Genomic DNA, 21,582 nt, shown 5'->3' with positions numbered 1-21,582 from the left:
TATATTTAATTAACTTATTTTTTTCTGGCATTTTGTGGTTTATCTTAGGGTAGTTTTAATCCATATTCCAGGTTGGAGCTTGTTTATAGAGACTTCCAATTACTTCTTATTTTTGGCTTGTTTATTCACCAGAAACTAGGGTTGTAATCAAAGCGAAACTGAGCTTGATAAGCTTCGAAATCCACAGCTTAATGTTTGCCTCAAACACGATCCGAGTATCATTTTCAAAGCTTAAGATATGTTTGGTTCTATTAAGCTGGTGACTTAATTCCTGAGCATCATTCCTTTTAAGCTCGAGATATAATGAAACTATTACGATTAAGTTTGTTTAATCAATCCCACATTCAAACTCAAGTTAAAGCTTACTCATATATATTTAAAAAAGTATATACTATATTAAAATTTAGAAGAGCTATTTGAAATTAAGTATTAAAATGTTTAAATTCAACTAGTTAACGCAGCTTAATAATTAAATGAAGTAATTTGCAGACATAAGTATTTCCTTAAAATATAAATTTATTAATATATATATAATAAACTTAATCAAACAATGAAAAGATAATAAATTCTTAAATATAAATTATTACATAGCTTTTCAGGAAAATATTTTCAGGAAATCTGCTAAACAACAGAAAATATTTTACAGATTCATCCAAACACCAGAAAAGTAAATCATTTCCAGAACAGTAAATCATTTTCCAGAAATCATTTTCCGGAAAATATTTTACTGGCAAACAAACGGAGCCTAAAAGAAAATAGTAGGGATCAAATGGGCAATTAAGCCTATTCTAATGAATGAGGCGGCATCTTTGATTTTTATGATTATTTAATTATAAAATATATTATTATTGTTATTATTTTATTATATTATAAATTAAATTGATTATATTATTATACTATGAAATAAATTAAGAAAAGACAAGTGTAAGGTAAAAATAAAATACAAGTGTATTAATTTAAATGAGTACATTTGTATTATTTATATATAATTAGTAAAAATATATTTTATTATTTATTATTAATTAGTAAAAGATTTTTATATGATAAATAAATTGAAATTATAATAAGTGGATGGTGATAATAAAATACAAATGTAAAATATATATGTGTACATTTGTAATATTTATATTTGTTATTAAATAAATATTTAAAAATAATTATTATTTAATTGATATTATATTATTAGATTAATGAATAAATTAATAAGTTGAAAAATGTATGGTGATAGTAAAGTACAAGTGTAATAAATCATATACATACAATTGTAAAATACATATTTATTTACTTATTATTTAAGAAATAATAATTATTATTAAGTTAATATAATAATACAATAAACTAAAGTAAAAATAAAAGATAAAACAAACAAAAAAAACATAAAAAAACAGAACCATTCGAAAACAGAGAAGGGAAAGAAGAAAAGAAAGGAAAAGGGAAGGTTGACGAAGAGTAATCCGAGAATTACGGTTTGTATTTCTATAAATAGAACTTAATATTTAAATTGTTATTTTTATTATTTGATGTGTATGGAAAGATAATAAGGTAAGTATTAGTACTTTGATATTGAATTGAATGTATGTGAATTTGTGATTGTTGTGAAATAGATATTGAAATAATTAGTTACTGTAAATTGAGAAATGAATTGAATACCCTATTAACTGTATATGGTTGAGTTGGATATAGTTGGCATGCCATAGGATTGGAAGCGTTCAGGGATACTTCGACCTTGAGTCGATGAGGCACTATAAGTGTCGTACTGTTACTTCGACTTCGAGTCGATGAGCCACCTTGTGTGTCATATTATTACTGTTACTTCAGTTTAATCCGATGAGGTACTAAGTACCATACTACTACTGTTTACTTCCGCAAAGCCGATGACGCACTGAGTGCAGTACTAGTGTGTTGGTTGGATCCGTGTATCCATCTAAGTCTGAGTTATGTTAATAGGGGTAAACTATTGCACTGAATAATTGAATGACTGTATTACTGGACTGAATAACTGATTGTTATTGATCATTTGATACTGAATAATTGATTGTTATTGAATAAAAATAATCAAATAATTGTTATTGAAAAATAATGATTGATACTGAGTTTGAATTAAAATAGAGCACTAGATTGAAAGTTGAATATTTAAATAGTTATTAAATTTGAGTAGTGTTATATATGTATTTTCTAATTATTGAAGTGTTGGTTTATAGAAATATCACTGAGTGCATACTCAGCGTACGGTTTGTTTCCGTGCGCAGGTTAGGTACTAAAGTGATTAACGACTCAGCATCCAAGCCAATCTCAAACTCAAATACGTGGTGATGTACTTTTCTCTTTTGAAAATGGCATGTACCTAGGTTGTAATTTGTTGTTATTTTGATACATAAATATTATTGATAAATGATGATAATGGTTGTTCCATACAATTACATATGTTTTAAACATAGTCTATATCATAGTTTTGGGCAATTTTGTTGAATAATAATATAAATGAATCAATTAGACATTTTATGTTAGATTGTTATAAACATAAAAATGTTAGAACTTTATATTATTATTAGTTTGTTATAATTAGAGATGTATAAATTCATGAATTGATTTGATTGGTCTTGATTTGAATTTGCAGGGAAGGTTAGATATTTATAAAGGGGTTATATTGAGTTCACACAAAAAAATCGGAGATCCCGAATAAGTCTCGATTTGATTTTTAACATGTGAATTGGACCTCGAGTGTCCATTATAGGGACTTTATAATTAAATCAAGTTATGTATGTCATTTATTTTGAATTAATTGTAAATTGTCTAAAAGGTCAGGTAATGCTCCGTAACCCTGTTCTGGCGACGGTTTGGGGTTAGAGGGTGTTACATATGAGGACGATCCGGACCGTGTCAAATGTTGAGGCTCGAGGTCGTCACCAAAAATGTCCTCAAATAATGGAGGAATTTGTTGCTCGGGCTCGGGCTCCCGGTGGTGTGATGATGAGCCGATGCTTCATATTCAGGCTTGAGATCGGGGTTAGAGGCAGTATCGGGCTCGATGTTCCCGAATGGTAGAACTCGGTTACGGTGCAGTTGTACGTTCCTTTGTTGCCATTGGGAAGATTCCGGTTGCGCATCTCTTTGGATCAGCATGTATCGACCTTGGAATATAAAGAGTTTCCCGTGTGCCATATACCATGCTGCGTACCCGGGCGTAGGAGAGAACCCTCCCTCTAAGACATATAAGGGAGGGTGCCTCGAATGTCGATCATTCCATAGAAAGATATACGACTCATGTTTTTGAGCCCAATTTAAAGCGTCCCGACCCGAACCCTTTTTGTCCATTCTTTGGACTTCTTTGATGTTGACAGGAGGGTTCGGGATAGGTTGTGCGCAACCAAACTGCCTCAAAACCCGACCTCTATCGTGCCAATCCACCATATGGAAATTAATCAACGGCACATTTGACACGAATAGTTGTCGCTGCTCGATAATCCATGATTGTATGTGTGCCGCGATATCTTCCTCAACATATGGCATTCATATAAACTGCATAATATAGACAACACGTTATTATTTAATTTTTTTTCTTGTGCAATTGTTGTATTTAAAAAAGAAATATTCAGAATCGTATTTTACGCCATTCCTAGAATGAGTCTCTATCATCATACGGTACATAAGTACAGTGAATGATCGCCCGATTCCCGGTACAGTTGCCTATCTAAAAAAATGAATAAATTATCAGATTATTTTTTCCATGCAAAAAATGAGTATACTATACTATACAATTAAAAAATAGATGGCAAAATTGAACTATATATTACCTATTAACGAGTGGCCACACAAACGGTTGGTAGCTCACTGATGCCAGAAATGGCATTCGGTATAATGCCCAAGACTGCAGTAGAAGGTAGCAACCATCCATTGTTTTCGTAGATGGCTTTGTCGCTCGACAAAGCTCGCGTATAAGCATGCCAACACTACAGAGCCCCAACTAAATCTTCCGGCAAGCTCGAGATCCTCTAATAAGGGGAAATACATTATTGAGACTTCATTTTAATTAATGTCCGGCAATAGTATCCCACCTATAAGTTGAAGAATGAACGTTCTTGTAGCGTAGATAATGTTCATCTGCGTTGGACTACTCAGAAGATGCTGGAAGTTTTCTTTTAACCAAGTAAATTTAATATTGGTTAATCGTCTTTCCTTGTCATTAGGGGGAACCATTCCAAGTAACCGCTCGCAAGTGCCCCCACAGATCGGGAACTCTTCCAAGCCCGGTCACTACTTTGCCATTTATAGACAACCCTAGTTGGACTGCTGCGTCTTGCAGTGTAATAGTTACCTCCCCACACGGGAGGTGGAACGTATGTGTCTTCGGGTGCCATCTTTCAACTAAGGCCGATATTAAACGGCCCATAGCTTAGATATCTGAATGTATGTAGCTATGCCAAAACTCACGACATTCAAATACGGTAAAACTCTTCAATCGGGAAACAGGATCATGCAACCGGAGTCTCACAATTTGGTACAGATCCTGCGTTTATAGTAAATATATAATGTTATATTTCTCGTTTAAAAAAAGAATTTAAAAGAATATTTAAGATTAAATAAGACATTTTATTTCTCGTTTACCTTATGCACATTGGTTGCAATGTGGTTGTTGTCATTTAAAATAATATTAGGATTATGATCCATGGAGTGATCGGCGGTCGTAGGCGGCGGTTGACGGTGAACAGCGATTCTCGGAGGTGTTTGGAGGTGCTTGGTAGTCGTCAAAGTAGCCTATTTATAGCGAGGGACCATTTGGCTGAAGTAATGGCAAAATTGGAAAAAAAACAAATTAAGAAAAAAAAGCTGATGAATTATCTATCTTTCCATTTAAATTTAATTTTTTCTCATTTCAAAATTTTTATTTTCATTTCGGTATTTCTTTTCATTTAAATTTATAATTTTTTTAAATCTCATTCTATTTCATAATCATCATTTCATTTTATATTCATTTAACATTTCATTTAATTTCATATTCATTACAAATTTCATTTCATTTCATATTCATATTTCATTTGATTAAATTTTTTCATTTAAATTTATTACTTTTCCTAATATAATTTTTTTGTTCATATTACTTTTCTTTTCAAGTTATTTATATTTTTTCATATTAATTAGAAGTAGTCTCAATATCAGGGTCATTCAATTTTTTTCATATTTTAATTAAATTTTTTTATATTTTATTTTTATCAATTTAAATTTTATATTTGAAAAAAAAATCTCATTTCACTTTTTTTTATTTTGGTTTTTATGGCCTGACACTCCATTTATCAAGCCTGATATATGTCATTTTGAAATTTTTTTATCCCTTTTACAGCCGGCCATTGTCAGTCCATTTTTCAGGCCTAGGCCTAGGCCTCACACAAGCCAAGTTTGCCGCAATAGTCACATCACTTTTTTTTTATTTATTTCATTTCATTTGATTCTTATTCTCATTTTATTTCCATTCTCATTTTCATTTCATTTAAATTATATTTTTTCAATTTAATTTTTTTTTCTCATTTCATTTATATTATTTTTTATTTAAATTAATTTTTTTCCTTATTTCATTTAAATTTATCTTTCTTTCAATTTTAATTAAATTTTTTTCTCATTTCATTTAAATTAAATTTTTTCCTCATTTCATTTAAATTTATCTTTCTTTCAATTTTAATTTAATTTTTTTCTAATTTCATTTAAATTAAATTTTTTCCTCATTTCATTTAAATTTATTTTTCTTTCAATTTTAATTTTAATTTTTTCTCATTTCTTTTAAATTAAAATTTTTCCTCATTTCATTTAAATTTATCTTTCTTTCCTTGTAAATTTAAAATTTTCCTCAATTCATTTATATTATTTTTGCTCATTTCAATTTATTTTTTTCTCATTTCATTTAAATTATCTATCTTTCCATGTAATTTTCATTTTTTTCTCATTCCATTTATCTAATTTTTTATATATTTACAATGTTTTTACAAGAACATGTGCTCAATAATATATCATTCATCATCTTAGAGTCCGGCATTATGAGACGATTGACCGAAAACATAGACATGATGTGGGCGTATTGATCGGTTGTGTCCGGATGTTCAACATACAGTGCTACAGAGACTATGGTCAAGCACCATCTCAAAAGTAGGCGGTGGAACTTCCCAGTTTGAGACATCGGGCATTACAGGAAATTTGTTCCCCCATATACGCAATGTGCGTTGCAACGTGTAGATCTCGTCTATGAATTGTTCAACATTTAAGTTTGCTCTCGTACATGCTACATGAACATGCGCACACGGATATCGAAGAGTTTTAAGTATCTTGCACTCGCATCGCCTATTTAGCAGATCAACTGTGTACAACCTAGGTGGAAGACCCGAACGACGGCCGATGTACTCTTGAACTCAGAAAGTCTCCAAGTCGCGTGAATACAATTCTGCGTTCATTGTTTGTAACCTTCGACTATTTACTGCCATGACCTTTCAGACGACCTTAACGTGCACGTGCCTGGCCTCGATCTGCTTAGCTTGTCTTAACCCCATCTTAGGCATCAATGTGGCCAACCTATAGAATGTTGCCGAAAAATAGCAAAAATCGGGAGATGGCGTGTGCGCCTCAATACAGAGTTGACTTCCTCTACCAGGTTGGTCGTCATCTGCCCATACTGAAACCCCTCATTGTAACTTTGAGTCCATTGCCAGTTCTCCATGCTATCCAACCATTTTCGGAGATCTATTAGTAAAGATGACATCTGGCATTCAAGCCTAGCCAACCTCTACCTGAATCTTCTCGATTATAACTCATGAGCTGCATATTTAATTTGAAATCATCATTTTAAAAACAACAAAAAATTTGAAAAGTAATTTTTGAAATAAATACAAACAAAATTTTTTTACCTATGTTCGCGAGTTCTTTTTTCCAATCTTTATTCTTATAATCTTCGTGGAAGTTTGCGGTGATGTGCCGAATGTAATAAATAGACCTCCACGGAACCCCCGATCGCCTTATTGAAGCAAGTAATCTTTTCAATCTATCTGATATAAGGCAAATGTTGTCTTCTCTAACAACGTGCCTCCGCAGATTTCTGAGGAAAAATTCCCAAGACTCGAAGCACCACGCTCCATGATGGCGAAAGCGATCGGAAGTACATTTCAATTGCTGTCTTGTGCAACAGCAAAAAGGAGTATTTGCGTGTATTTGCCGTACAACCATGTCCCGTCCATCTTCACCATCGGCTTTGTAACGCCCCCTAACCCTATACCGTCATCGGAACAGGGTTACGAGACATTACCAGTCAGTACAGTCCAATTTCGGTCATTAATTAAAATAAATATTTACACACATCCTAGTTTTAAGATGTCGTCCCTTTAATGGGCCATCGCGGTCCAATATGAACAGTAAATTCAATTCGGGACTAATTTAGAATCATTACGAATTTTTAGTAAATTTCAAAATTCATACTACATACCGTTGCCAACCATATTTACTCATTTCATGAGTACATCTACAACCTAAATGACTCTCATAAAACATCCTAGGTACATGCCATTACCAATAATTAACACACTTTACCTTAATGAATTCGGGATCGAACTGGGATGCTGATTCAACGTTCTATCTTTACTAAACCTGCGCACGGAAACAAACCGTATGCTGAGTACGGTATACTCAGTGGTATTTCCATAATCCGAACACTTAATAATATAACAATTAAACTTAAAATCACAATAACAATTATAAGTATTCATTTATTTGTTTTATAGATAAATTTTCAATTACTTACCATATAAATTCTATACAAGTCATATAACAAACACAATAACATATTTGTTCAATTCTTTTCATTTACTTACCGTATAAATTCTATACAATATATTCACAATTCACTTGTTTTCACACTTTATTTCTTAACAATATACCATTTTAATTCATTCTAACATCAATCATCATCCATTTGAACTTCACTCATTTCATGAACCTTTTGGTTCATGTTTTCAATCTCATATCTCAATTTCAATTCTCAATTCAATTTCTCATTTCATTCCAATAGCTCAATCAATCAAATTCACTCGACTTATCTTTTCACTTATTTACCCCTATTAACAAGACTCGAACCTTGGCGGATACACGGATCCAACCAAACACACCAATATGGCACCCAGTGCCTCATCGGATAGTTCGAAGCAATATTTGACACCCAGTGTCTCATCGGCCTAGCCGAAGTAAAGTTGGTACCCAGTACCTCATCGAATCTATCCGAAGAAATATAGTGACACCTAGTGTCTCATCGACTCGAGGTCGAAGAATCCCTGAACACTTCCAATCCTATGGCATGCCAACTATATCCGACTCAGCCCGATACTGTTAATAGGGTATTCAATTCACTTTCAATTTTTTTCAATCAATACACATTTTAATTAATCACATAAATTCATAATTCAATACAATTCAATTCACTTTTCAATAACAAATATCCAAATATCACAAATCTCATATTTAAAATTTTCAAACAATTTATATTTCAATTCAATTCAAATAATCAATATATATTCAATATTCAATATATATATCTATATATATACGCCAATTCAATCAATATAAATTCAATAATTTCATCACATACTATATCAATCCATTTCATTTGCAAAACACAATAATTCTTACTTCAAAACACTTAATATACATATTAAGAAATAAATTCAACAATTAAGTATTAGGTTCGGGTTATAGAAATACAAACCGTAATTTTCGAGCTAACTCCCGTTGACTTTGTCTTGTCCTTTCTTAGCCGAGATTTCTGGTACCACATTGACTACGAAATTAATACAATTCATAATCATTAATACATTACTAATTCATATCTTGAGTTATAGAATTCTAAATTAATATCCACTAATTTTTCCTGAAACTAGACTCACAAATCTTCTTACAATAAAATTTTCAGAATTTTTGGTTTAGCCATTAAGTACAGTTTATTCTTTAAATTCTCCCCTATTCTGCTGTCTGACAGTTTCGTCCCTTATTCACTAAAAATTAATTATCTCACAGTACAGAACTCAGATAACATTCTCGTTGATTTCTAATGAAAATAGACTCATTAGGGATTCTAAACATATAACTTTAAGCCTCTAATTATTTTTATTCAAATTTTGGTGATTTTCCAAAGTCAGAACAGGGGAACCCGAATTCATTCTGACCTTGTCTCACAAAATTCATTATATCTCATAATTTACAATTCAATTGCTTATATCATTTCTTCTATAAGAAACTAGACTCAATAATATTTAATTTCATATTTTTTCATCCTCTAATTCAATTTCTACAATTTTTGGTGATTTTTCAAACTTAAACTACTGCTGCTGTCCAAAATAGTCTTAGTACAAAATGTTGATTTACTTTAATTTCAATTTAATTCTAACTAAATTCACTTACTTTTCCATCTTAATTCATACTTTATTTCTATTCAAATTTCATCCATACTCTCATTTAAATATTAAATTTCCAGCATACTTTCCTAATTTCAAAATTTCATCAATTTAGTCCCTACAACATAAAACTTATAACTTACTTTACAATTTGATCCTATTATCAATTCTAGCTTGAAATTTACTCAATTAAACCCTTAATTCACTATTTTATTCAACATGAACTATACTTGAAAATCTATAAACTCTCAAAATATCAACTTAATTTCATCAAAGTCTTGTTCCAAAGCTTCTAAAACATCAAAATTTAAGAAGAAATGATTTAATTGACTTACCAAATTAAACTTTGAGCCTTGAAACCCAAATTTTCCTTTTTCTTTTTCTTTCTTTCTTTCTCCCCTATTTCTTCTCTGTTTCGTTTGCTTTCATTCTGTTTCTTATGTTTCTTTACTTATTTATATAATATAATATATAATATAATATACTATAATATAATAATAATTTAATATATATATTTTAACACATAAAAAATCTCAGATTTTTATGTTTATGCCGCCTCACTTAGGACAAATGGCATAATTGCCATTTTGGTCCTCTTCATTTTCTTTTATTCTACAATTCAACTTTCATCCTTTATTCAATTTAGTCATTTTTCCTAATTACTCTTAATTAAACTAAATTTACTTAATTAAACTCTAATTAACCACTGAATTGACTTCGTAAATATTTTTAATAAATATTTACGAATCCATTTTTCAGAAACGGAGACCCGAAAATACACTTTTTCGGTAACGGTAAAATTCGGGTCGTTACAGGCTTGTAATAAGGGAAGGCCCTAACACACGGCTCGAACATCCAAAACAATCGGTGAAAAACTCGTTTCCCCGATTCTATCTCCCCGTCCGGGCCTTTATACTACATTGTTTGCAAATCAGTCACTGTCCCGAGCACATACTCCTGCATCCCAGCTATCCACCCTTGAAGCTCGTTGTACGATGCATCCCAGTCATCATATAAATCTCACATCGCCATTTGCTTTGCCCACCATGTCTTTCGGTATAACACTTTATATTTGAATCGAGCTTGCATGTTCGCAATAAGGGACCGACACCTGAATGGTGGGCAACTCTTTCACCAAAGGGATGATGCAGTTGCATATAGTTTTTGCATCTAATTTTCCATGGTCTTGCGACATACGAGCGGATGTGTATGTATGTGGACCTTTTAGTTTCCTTATTATCCACATCTGTGTCCGCTACAGTAACGCGGCTCAGACACGCCATTTACAACCACTTACGCTTTCCAACATTCTCCTACGTACAAAGACTGCGTTGATTTCGTTACTTTATAATCCACACCTAATTTCAAGCTAAGTTGTTTTATAGCATGTAAATAGTCTTTTTTTGATCGAATTGTTGTCCTACAAACAAATTTTCATTGTCGAATTCATCATCAAGTAGGTGAGCAGGCACAATATTTGTATATTCTGAGAACTCGCGTGCAAGAGTCGCATCAAGATCCATGTAGATCATGAAGGACCCTAGATTATTTCTTATAACTATACCAGGGCCCGTATTCTCGACTAAATGGGGGTTTGCATTTTCACCCTCCACCGGCCCTTCCTCGTCTATATCTTTAGGGATGTTATCGAAATCAGGTCACTGAAATCATCGTTGGGATCACGATGGGACTGATCATCATTATTGGACCCTTCATAACCATCTTCTATGTTGACCAACACCTCTGGATGGATCTCTAGACGAGGACACAAGTTTGGGATATTATACGAACATCCATCGGTGTTTGGATTTTTGGGAGTTGGTATTGATCGTCCAAAAACCCTACTGATCTTCCCAGGAGATGTTAAGATCAAAATCAATTCTAGAGTGTTAGCTTGTTGGAATTACAACTTGAATGGGATCCGGTTCAGCTATCTTCGCGAACAACTCAACCGAGCTGAGATTTTCTATCTCAAGAGGGCAATAAATTGCTATCATTGTCCCTAAATCATCATCATATTCAAACTCCATTCCTGAGAACTTTAATGGATTAGTTGAAATCGGAAATTTGTTAAACAGTCTCAACATTTGCTTTCCGCAACCAGTTGCTATCTTTGTACTGATTTTTCATTTTAAATCCGCCAGCGAAACACGCTTGTTGAATCTCATTCTTATTTTTTCCAACTTTGAAATACACAGGCTTCTTCATTGTGTTTATCATTTCTCCATCGAAATGAACATAAACAAACAAATTTTGGGAACTCATCTTAAAAATTTTTTACTTCCTTCTCGACAAAGAAAAATAAAATTTTTAATCTCTCTTTTCAACTAATAAAGCAAACAAAAACTCAAATGTAAGATAAAATACCTATATATATCTGATGATAAATTTGGTGCCGGCCATTACATGATCAGCACCATTTTTTTTATATCTCTGGTGCTGGCCATCAATGTAGAAAAGTAAAAAAATTTTGCATTGGGACACGAAAAAAGTCCTTGGTTCTGGCCATTAGAAGGCTAGAACCAATTTTTTTTAAAAAAAAAATTACTGGTTTGGTGCCGACCATCAGTGTAGAAAAGTAAAAAAATTGCATTGGGACACGAAAAAAGCCCCTGGTGCTAGTCATTAGAAGGCCAAAACCAAATTTTTTTTTAAAAATTATTGGTCTGGTGCCGACCATTAGTGTAGAAAAGTAAAAAAAAAAATTACATTGGAATACGAAAAAAGTCCTTGGTGCCGGCCATTAGAAGGCCAGAATAAAAAAAAATTAAAATTACTAGTCTGGTGCCAGCCATAGTGTAAAAAAGTAAAAAAAATTGTATTGGGATACGAATCTTTGGTGCCTGCCATTAGAAGGCCAGGATAAAAAAATTTTAAAACAATTACTGGTTTGGTGTCGGCCATCAGTGTAGAAAAATAAAAAAAAAATTGCATTGGGACACGAAAAAAGTCCATGGTGCTGGCCATTAGAAGGCCAGAACCCAAAATTTTTTTTACCGGTCTGGAGCTGGCCATCAGTGTAGAAAGGTAAAAAAAAAATTTGCGTTGGGACACTAAAAAAGTCCCTGGTGCTGGCCATTAAAAGGCTAGAACCAAATTTTTTAAAAAAATATTAATATTTTTGTATACCAGTATGATACGATTTTTAAAAAAAATACCTTGGTGTAGGCCATTGGGTTCCCAAAGTAAAAAAAAATCAATTTTTTAAAGCTTGACACAATCATCAGACAATCATGAGACCAAAATATTAGCTGATGCTGGCCATTGGGTACCAAAAACTCCATTTTACTGTTTATTTCAAGTCATTTTGGTGATTGTTTTTGAAGCTATATCATTTTTATAAATATCAATTTATTTTAGGTCAATTTGGTAAAATAGCCTTTAAAATACATTATTTGTACCTAAAAGGGAAAAGAAACCAAACAACGCAGCCAGCAGACCTACGTTTCAAACAGGACGCAGACAAAAACATCAACGCGCAACGCACCGTTTCATCTCCTTTTCTTTCCCATTCCCCATTAAAAGAACGAACACGGGAAAAAAACGTTAGGGCTTCTGCAGAGAGAGGGGAAAAAGAATCGAAAATGGAAATTACGGAGAAAAGGGAAGGAGAGAGCAATAACAGCAGCAAAGATTTGAGCAACAATGATAATATTAACAACGATTTGACAGATTCTGATGGCAATAATACGAGTAAAGAAGCTGAAGAACGCCGAGCCCGTGACCTCAAAGCCGGTTTGCATCCTCTCAAGGTATTTTTATTTCTCATGATTTTTCTTTCTTTTTTTTTTTAAAAGATTAATTTATGTGAATATATGTGTAATGTTTTGCTTGTGGATAGATCTGTTTACAATTTCAAAATATCGCTTTTGAAATTTTTAGGTTTAATGACGGACTATGGCATTTTATTTCGATTCAGATAACTTTTTTTTAACGTTTTAAATATATAATCTTTCACTAGTCTTTTTAAAACAAGAAATTTTGTTTTCGGAAATTTATTTCATTTTGCTGAATTGTTTCTCCTGTCAATTTTCACGTATTCATATTGAAATATTGATTCCTTTTTGAAGTTATAACATTTGGAATGATTTACTCAATTGAGACACTTGACGATTCAGCGAAAGAATTTATGTAATAGAAACACTGTTTTCTCTTTGTTTTTTTTTTCCTGAATAGTTTGAAGAGGTAGTCTAGGAAGTGATTAGTTGATTATTATATATATTAAAGCATCCCGGAGATTTTGCAGCACGTAACTTTTAAGTTCATAATGTGGTTGCAGAAGTGCATGCTTCGACTTAGAAGAGAAAAATGGGTTCTCCAATACTATCATGGCGATGCATTAGTTTACCTGAATTCAGTTAAACACCTATGGATATCTTATTGAACTAGACAATCCAAATTCTGATCAAAATGTGAAAGAACACCATGATAACAAATGAAAGTAAACCTTGAAATGAATCTCTTTTCATGGTCAAGATAGCCCGCCATGGTACTACCTTAGCAAAGTAATGTATCCAACTCAGTTTCTACACATTCTATAATTAATCCTAAACTCCTAATTAACTAAGGTAAAATGAATTCACTTCGAGTTAAGGGAAAGTATAATCTCCGCACTGTGCTACCTTTTATGTTGTAGTTCATGTTTCATGATCTAAAGGAGCTGTATCCAACTAACTTAGTCTTCAATTTTTATGATTTTCTTGGCTCTTCATTTTCAAGGTCTGACATATATATAGCTATTCAAGTGCCAAATTGGTTGCTTATTAGTCCCTTCATTCGGTTCTCACATTTTTTACAGCTCAAGTTTGTCTTCTGGTATACTCGTCGGACACCTGGAGTTCGAACCCAAACAGCCTACGAGGACAATATAAAGAAAATTGTGGATTTCAGTACTGTAAGTTCTTTTTAAAAAGCTAACTGTGTTTGATTGTAAACACTCTCACCTTGGTATAAATGTTTCTTTTTAGGTTGAAGGTTTTTGGGTCTGTTATTGCCACTTGGCCCGTCCTTCTACTTTGCCAAGCCCAACAGATTTGCATTTATTCAAGGAGGGAATCCGTCCGCTATGGGAGGTAATTATCGAAGGCCTTCCCTTCCAACTGCCAGTGCCACTTTTTATATATATATAATATTATATAACTGCTATCAAATCTTGAACATTTTATTTAACATGATTCCTTTGTGGTTTCATAAAATTGTTATTATCTCAGGACTCTGCAAACTGCAATGGTGGCAAGTGGATAATTCGGTTCAAAAAGGTTGTTTCAGGTCGCTTTTGGGAAGATCTGGTAAGAAAGTATACCACTTGTAATAATCTATTTTCTGATATTCTAATTAGGTTTTGTTCTATGAACAAGTTCAAAAGTCTCTTTTAAATCAGCTTTCTGCAATCAAACCAGAGCCTTTTAAATTCTTGTCTTGATCATGGGAATTCCACCTTAATTGAAGCATATACTTGATATCTACCTGTTCTATAACTAAATGAGAGCTTCTTTAGACTATTTCATGGGAAGTATAGTGATATTATGGTTGAAGATGGAGGTGCAGAATGTTATTCTCTGTTCTGTGCAAATACTTTGGAGTTCCATTAACAGTAAACTCCCTGTCTTTTGATTAAGCTATGAGATAGGAATCTGAAAATAGTTTAGTTGATTATAGAGGTTGTTATTCGGCTCTTAGCCAGGTGTGTGCCTCAATTGATTACACGGGTGCCTATTTAGCGCTTGAAAATACCAATTCCAAATGTATGTGTTGATAGTGTATCTTTTTGTTTGAAGGGGGAAGAAATTGGGCATTTTTGTAACCCACTGATCATTGATATGAAGAATAATAGTTCCATTTTTTTCTGAAAAGATGAGAAGTTCTAGGGTGAGCTTTCAATCGGTTTTAATTACACCAAATATTACCTAATTACACAAATTATTACAAATATTATATAACACAAATTGCACAAAACATTGTCTGATTACACAAACTATTCTTACTTTCTAATTTTTTGTGAAACATTGAAGCTGATGGAAAGCTCGAAACAAGGAGTTTCTTTTAGAATTTTCCCTAAGAGATTCCAGAAATCTGGTTCAAATTTCCTTAGAAGCGCATTTTTTACCATCTTGTTTCTTTTCTAGTTGACATTTAGGCTTTCTTGGTGCAAATGTTAACCTCACTGCCTCTTTTAAAAATGCTTCCTGATTTTAAGCTATAAAATAAACAAATAAATAGGTTGTAAGACATCTTGTTAAATGCAAATGTTCCGCTTGGAGGTGTGTGAAATGTTGTATTAGTGTGTGATTGGGTGTAGTGATGGGCATTAGATGTTGTACATTGCAGGTTCTTGCCTTGGTTGGTGATCAACTTGATTACGGAGAAAATGTTTGTGGTGCAGTGCTGAGCATTCGCTTCAATGAGGATATATTGAGCGTATGGAATCGTAATGCGTCGGATCATCAGGCTGTTATGGCTCTAAGAGATTCAATCAAACGGCACTTAAAGCTTCCCCACAGCTATGTGATGGAGTACAAGCCCCACGATGCTTCTTTGCGTGACAACTCATCATATCGAAACACGTGGTTGAGAGGTTAGAAGTTGAGAAAATGAAAACACTTAAAAAGACTGTTTAACGTCTCTGCATCTTTGGATGTTATGACATGGAGAACCATAGTTGATTATAATCGTTATGTTGGACTATGAGACAGGTAGGTGTCACCAATGTTGGGTTTTATGGAAATGTTATGCTCCTTTATCCATTGGTATCCATATATTATTAATATGAAGTTGGTTTCGCTAAAATGTTTGTAGAAAGCCTTTCGTTCAAATTCTACTTGTAGTTTGGCCACTATAATGCGACTAAGATTAGAGTAAAAATTTAGGAGAACGAGCAAAGGTTAAAATAAGATTAATTTTTTATAGATTCAATTTTTCGTAATGTATTAAGAAAATATAAGACAAATAAGAGATACAAGCTGACAATTTATTTTTGGGTAAACTATATAAATAGTGGTTCAACTATTAGATTGTCTACATTTAAAAAAAAATTTGTTATTGATGTCATTGAAATATAATATTGAAATATAATATTTTGGTCATTAATTGATTAATGGAAAGTTGGCATGGTTTTTTTTAGGATAAACTATAAAAATAGTAATTCAATTATTAATATATTTTTGTTTTGGTCATTCATGTTTAAAATTATCTATTTGAATCACTAATATTATTAAAATTTAATATTTTAGTCATTTTTTTGTCAATGACTAATGACAGTCTTTTATCGGTATAATAACTAATTTAGTCTTTCAATGTTTACAAACTTTATCAATTTTGTCTTACTTTTTAAAATAATTCAAATTTTCAAAACTTTAAAAAGTTATTTAAAAGATCATTTTTTCTATCAAGATATATAAAGGTTTACAGAAATACATACAAAATTATAAATAAATGAATATACATTTTTTTTGACATAAAATTTATTAATTAAGTAATATATTTATAAATAAAACATTTTTTAGAAACAAAACCCCACAAATAATACTTAAATGAGATTCAAACTAATCCCTTTTTTTGTTTATTTTATAAATAATAAACTTTATTATGCGTTTTGCCTTGCTCCAAAGTTCCCGTCAAATTTGTCGAGTATTAGGTACCGCTTTTGCGTACAATCATCGACACTAATAATCATTACTTCAAACATCTTGATTTTCACACCCTCCACCATCACGCCATCAGACTAAGAATTGGTCGTAGAGTTGTCGGCATGACCTTTCACCTATTGGGTCTCTAAGACCTCATCACTACCTTTATACCCCCAACTATGCTCACCCTCAAGCACAACAAACTTGTTACAGGCAACAACCTAAAGACATTGATTCTCAGCATTTTCAACCTCATGCTATAGTTTTTTTACTCAACTTGAACATGGTGTGTAACATTCTCGAAAACCTCTTAGTCATAATGGTATTATTTTGAGCAATTACAAGTCGAATTTTTTAGAATAAGTAAAATGAGATTTTTAAGTGTTAGTGGAGAAGGTAGTGGGAGATTGGAGAAAAATTAAAAGATTATTGTATTAAAAAATATTAGTCCTGGATATGGACTAAATTGTAAGGTTTTACAAAGTGTTTGTGTCAAAGTGAGAAATTAGAAGTATAAAAGATTAAATTGAATTAGTAGTGAAATATGTGAAGACATGGAAAACTCTTTTACTAAGATCATGTAACACCCCTCATCTGTATTTAATACCAGAATAGGGTTACAGAGCATTACCGGACTTATAACACAAATAAACATACATTTCACATACATATTCCAATACCATGTAATCATCATTCAACATCAATCATATTGTCCCTATTACGAGCCCACGAGGCTCAAAACATGCATTTAGAGTGGCTCGGGACTAAACCGATAACTTATGAAATTTCAGGGGAACTTAGAAAATTTTACAAAATAAGGGGACACACGCTCGTGTTATAGGCCGTAGGGACATTCGAAATGGGATCACATAGTCGTGTCCCAGCTCGTGTCCGACCCAGTGTAACTCTCTGATTTGGGTCACACGGCCAACACACACGTCCGTGTGACTAACCCATGTGCCCTAGAAATGGCCACACACGCCCGTGTATCAGGCCGTGTGCTTGGCTGTGCCAAACCTGTAGGGTATACTGACTTATATCGCACGACCAAGTCATACGCCCGTGTGCTAGGCCGTGTGGAGCATACCGACTTGATTTCTATTTCAACACCAGGGAACACACGGCCGTGTAACCTGACCATGTGTCACACATGGCTGGGACACATGCTCGTGTCTCTGTCCGTGTAGACAAAAATAGGCTATTTACCAAGCCATTTTGCCATCCAAACTTGCACACACCTAAACCAACCTATTTGGCACCAAAACATAGCATATATAGGTATTCAGCTAACTCAACCAAGCATAAATCATACCATTTCAATACCAACAACAACAAGTTGCACATGTACCACAAAATGCTATATCATTTTATACCAAATCCACATTTCCAATTTAACTAAATGGACACTTCCAAACATGCATCAATTTACATAAACCCACAAGCATACTAATTCTCAATTCATCAACCATTTAACATCCACAATACCTATTATCAACAAGCATTACATATCCATCATTTAACACATAACCAAAGCCATATGCACATATGTATGCACAACCAAACCAACCAAATTAAGCCAACTCTCATGGCTATATACAAAACCATAATTTAAACATTTACAAGCCAATTCAAAAGACCAAAGTCATTACCAACCCATATACCAAAATAACCAAACTCCTATACATGCCATATACTTAAAACACTTAAGTTCAGAAGTACCCAAGAGATAGTAGGATAGTGTGATGAAGTCTCCGACGATCCTTGAATTCGAGCTAGCTTTGATTTCACTATAAAACAAAGAAAAATTAAAAAAAATAAGCTATAAACAAGTCCGTATGAAAATAATAAGCAAAACTCACCATTTAATTATCATTCAAAATATGTATATAACATACTATAAAATATTTAATCACAATATTAACATGTAGTCAAATCACCTATTTAACCATGAACTCATTTCTTCCATATGTTCGATGTATATATAGTTTTCGTACATACCTGTATTGATACTTATCTATTTCTCACCATTTCATATCTTCGATATACCCATTGAACCATTTGGAATAATACAAGATACTTGGGAATCTCGCACCCTAAGTGCCAATATATATAGCCGAAGCTATCTCAATATCATATCTCAATAATACTCAATCTCGAGCTATCAACGAGTCAGCTCACATAAGCTGACGGTCATGAAGTAACTACACAGTGCTGCTCATACAAGTAGAAGAGAATCCGCAACACATGCTGGATAACTCAGCCACCAGTAGGACGTACGGACCAGCACCAAAAACAATAATAACCCCTAATGACATGTCATTCGTATCCTAACCTATTCCTAAGGTTCAATCGGGATTTCCACCCCAAACCCAGCCCGGACGTTATGGCCGAATTCGGCGTGTCACATTGAAGTGTTTTAGCAAAAATCCTGTCTTCATTGAAAATCCTTCTTAAAATAAAAGAAACCCTAATTACCTAAAAAAAAACCTTTTAGTTACGAAAGCCTTGTTTAAAACATTTGATTTTTTAAAAAAAAGCTTAGTTGCGGAAACGTAGAAAACATACTATAATTTAAGAAATCCATGTTCAACTTCTCATAATTACAATAAAAATAATAATAATAATTCAAGTTATAATAACATAATGAAAACCATATTACAATCTGGTCTGAACATACTTAAAAAGAAATAAAAATTTAAATGCTTAAAAAAAACCAAGTCCGAATTATCTTGCAAGTCCGAATTATCTTGCTAGTCGGCCACCTAGAGTCCCTTCAAACATCGAACCTTCTACTGAGCATCACGTGAAAATAAAATAAAAGAGGGGGTGAGTTTTCGCAAACTCAGTGTGTACAACCCTCGATGAAAAACAAGCATTCAAAGAGAAACCATCAAACATGCAATTCAATCCCATCCAAATTATCCATCTGCTACAGACCAGCTCCGTCCCCCGTCACACTATATGGGGATATAAATATCGACCCAACCAGCCCACACACCAATGGTAGCCCGGTTGCGAAACTACCTTCATTTACATATTGGGCTTTAAAAGCCGTCGGTGGATCTACGATTGTCAGGCAACCATGCGATCCTCATATACTTCCTCCGTTCCATAGTTCCCACCCCATATGCAACCTAAGCAGAACATCATATGTATGCATGTCACATCCATAAAACTTACATACAGCACCTAGGGGTATTTTGGTCATTTTTGCTCTTAAGGGCATTTTGGTAATTTTCCTTTAATTATGGTTTTCACTTACCTTGGCCCATGAACAAGTTCCGTGAGCTAAGATGAACGAATACTATACACTAGGTAGGATTCCAGAGAAAAGGAGGTGGGTCATTAAGACCGCTTAAGTACCAAGCTCTCCCTAAATCCAATCCTAGACATGTATATACCCGTTGCCACACCTTAACCCTATGACTTGTTCACCGTTGCAATATATTAATTAAGTCTTATGTAGTTATCATATACTAGGCCCAAAAGCCTTTACAAAGCCCCACACAAATTCACATACCTGTATCTAGCCCATTAAGCCCATTCATATTCATATGACCCATTAGGCCCAAATCACCTGTATATGGCCCATTAGGCCCAAATCATATTTATATGGCCCGTTAGGCCCAGTCACATTCATATTCATGCTCACATAAAAATTCCTATCACATAGCATCAATATTTAGTTTTTATCTATTATGGGCCCAACAGCCCATCGGGCCCATCTAGCCTATTCTGGGCCATATGGCCAAATTACAACCCAAGTCCACGGAATCGCCCGTGGATCTCAGGCAACCTATTGGTCTCCCCTTACGAGTGTTCGCGCATTCGTAAGACTACCGTAGCTAAACTTTCAGCTTTTCGGCATTTCAACATTTTGGCTTTTGTCGATTCATAGTGTGTGTGCAGTGTATGTACACTCCTGGTAGGCAAGCGTGCTGTGATTCCCTTAGTCACCAACCTACAAACGGTATCATCCTACAATTAATCGTATGCTTAATACATATTTTTACTAAAAACGAAACCTCACCTTTCACCTTACCTTGCGCGACAAGTATAACAACCCCTTCTTTAATCACTAATCACGATCAACTCCTAGATCTGTGTAATAGCCCAAAATTGGGTCTAGTTGGAACAGAGGTTTCGGGACCACAAAATTCGAGATAGAAATAATTATTTTATGATTATTTTGAGGTCTATGATATGATTGCATGATTGTGTGAAAATTTCGTGAAGAAATTCTATGCATAAAGTGCTCAATTTGAAGTTAGGGACTAAATTGAATAAGTTGCAAAAACTTGCATTCTAGAAGTTTCTAGTATGAAATTGCTTTGAAATATTAATTAGGAGGTATTAAATATAAATTTGACCAATTTCTAAGTGATGGACAAAAATTGGACAGATGGAATTTTTGAAAGTTTAGTAAGGAAGGGCATTTTGGTCATTTGGTAATTAAAAGAAATAAAAAGGGAAAATAAAGCCAAAATTTACTCATCTTTCTCATGGAGGCCGAAATTAGCATGGGGAAGCCATGGATAGGG

The 21,582-nt window shown here is 33.3% G+C and overlaps 1 protein-coding gene across 1 annotated transcript; it reads left to right on the top strand.

Annotated features, from left to right (window-relative positions):
• Positions 1-12,793: 12,793 nt before the first annotated feature.
• Positions 12,794-16,159, top strand: LOC107893766 (eukaryotic translation initiation factor NCBP). Its single transcript, XM_016818853.2, has 5 exons — positions 12,794-13,168; positions 14,215-14,310; positions 14,384-14,488; positions 14,627-14,704; positions 15,744-16,159. The coding sequence occupies exons 1-5, from the start codon at positions 13,001-13,003 to the stop codon at positions 15,993-15,995; spliced, it is 699 nt and encodes a 232-aa protein (XP_016674342.1). The 5' UTR covers positions 12,794-13,000; the 3' UTR covers positions 15,996-16,159.
• The last annotated feature ends 5,423 nt before the right edge of the window (positions 16,160-21,582 follow it).

This window comes from Gossypium hirsutum, chromosome A13, assembly GCF_007990345.1.
Source record: "Gossypium hirsutum isolate 1008001.06 chromosome A13, Gossypium_hirsutum_v2.1, whole genome shotgun sequence".
Lineage (NCBI taxonomy): Eukaryota > Viridiplantae > Streptophyta > Magnoliopsida > Malvales > Malvaceae > Gossypium > Gossypium hirsutum.
Note: the sequence above shows the minus strand (reverse complement) of the source record. Positions and strands in the feature narration are given on the sequence as shown.

What these genes read in the sequence shown, in the direction of transcription:
- LOC107893766 (XM_016818853.2), top strand. Translation starts at nt 13,001, where the DNA reads ATGGAAATTACGGAGAAAAGGGAAGGAGAGAGCAATAACAGCAGCAAA. An exon ending in AAATTGTGGATTTCAGTACT is followed by an intron (nt 14,311 to 14,383) that starts GTAAGTTCTTTT and finishes GTTTCTTTTTAG; the next exon opens with GTTGAAGGTTTTTGGGTCTG. An exon ending in GTCGCTTTTGGGAAGATCTG is followed by an intron (nt 14,705 to 15,743) that starts GTAAGAAAGTAT and finishes TGTACATTGCAG; the next exon opens with GTTCTTGCCTTGGTTGGTGA.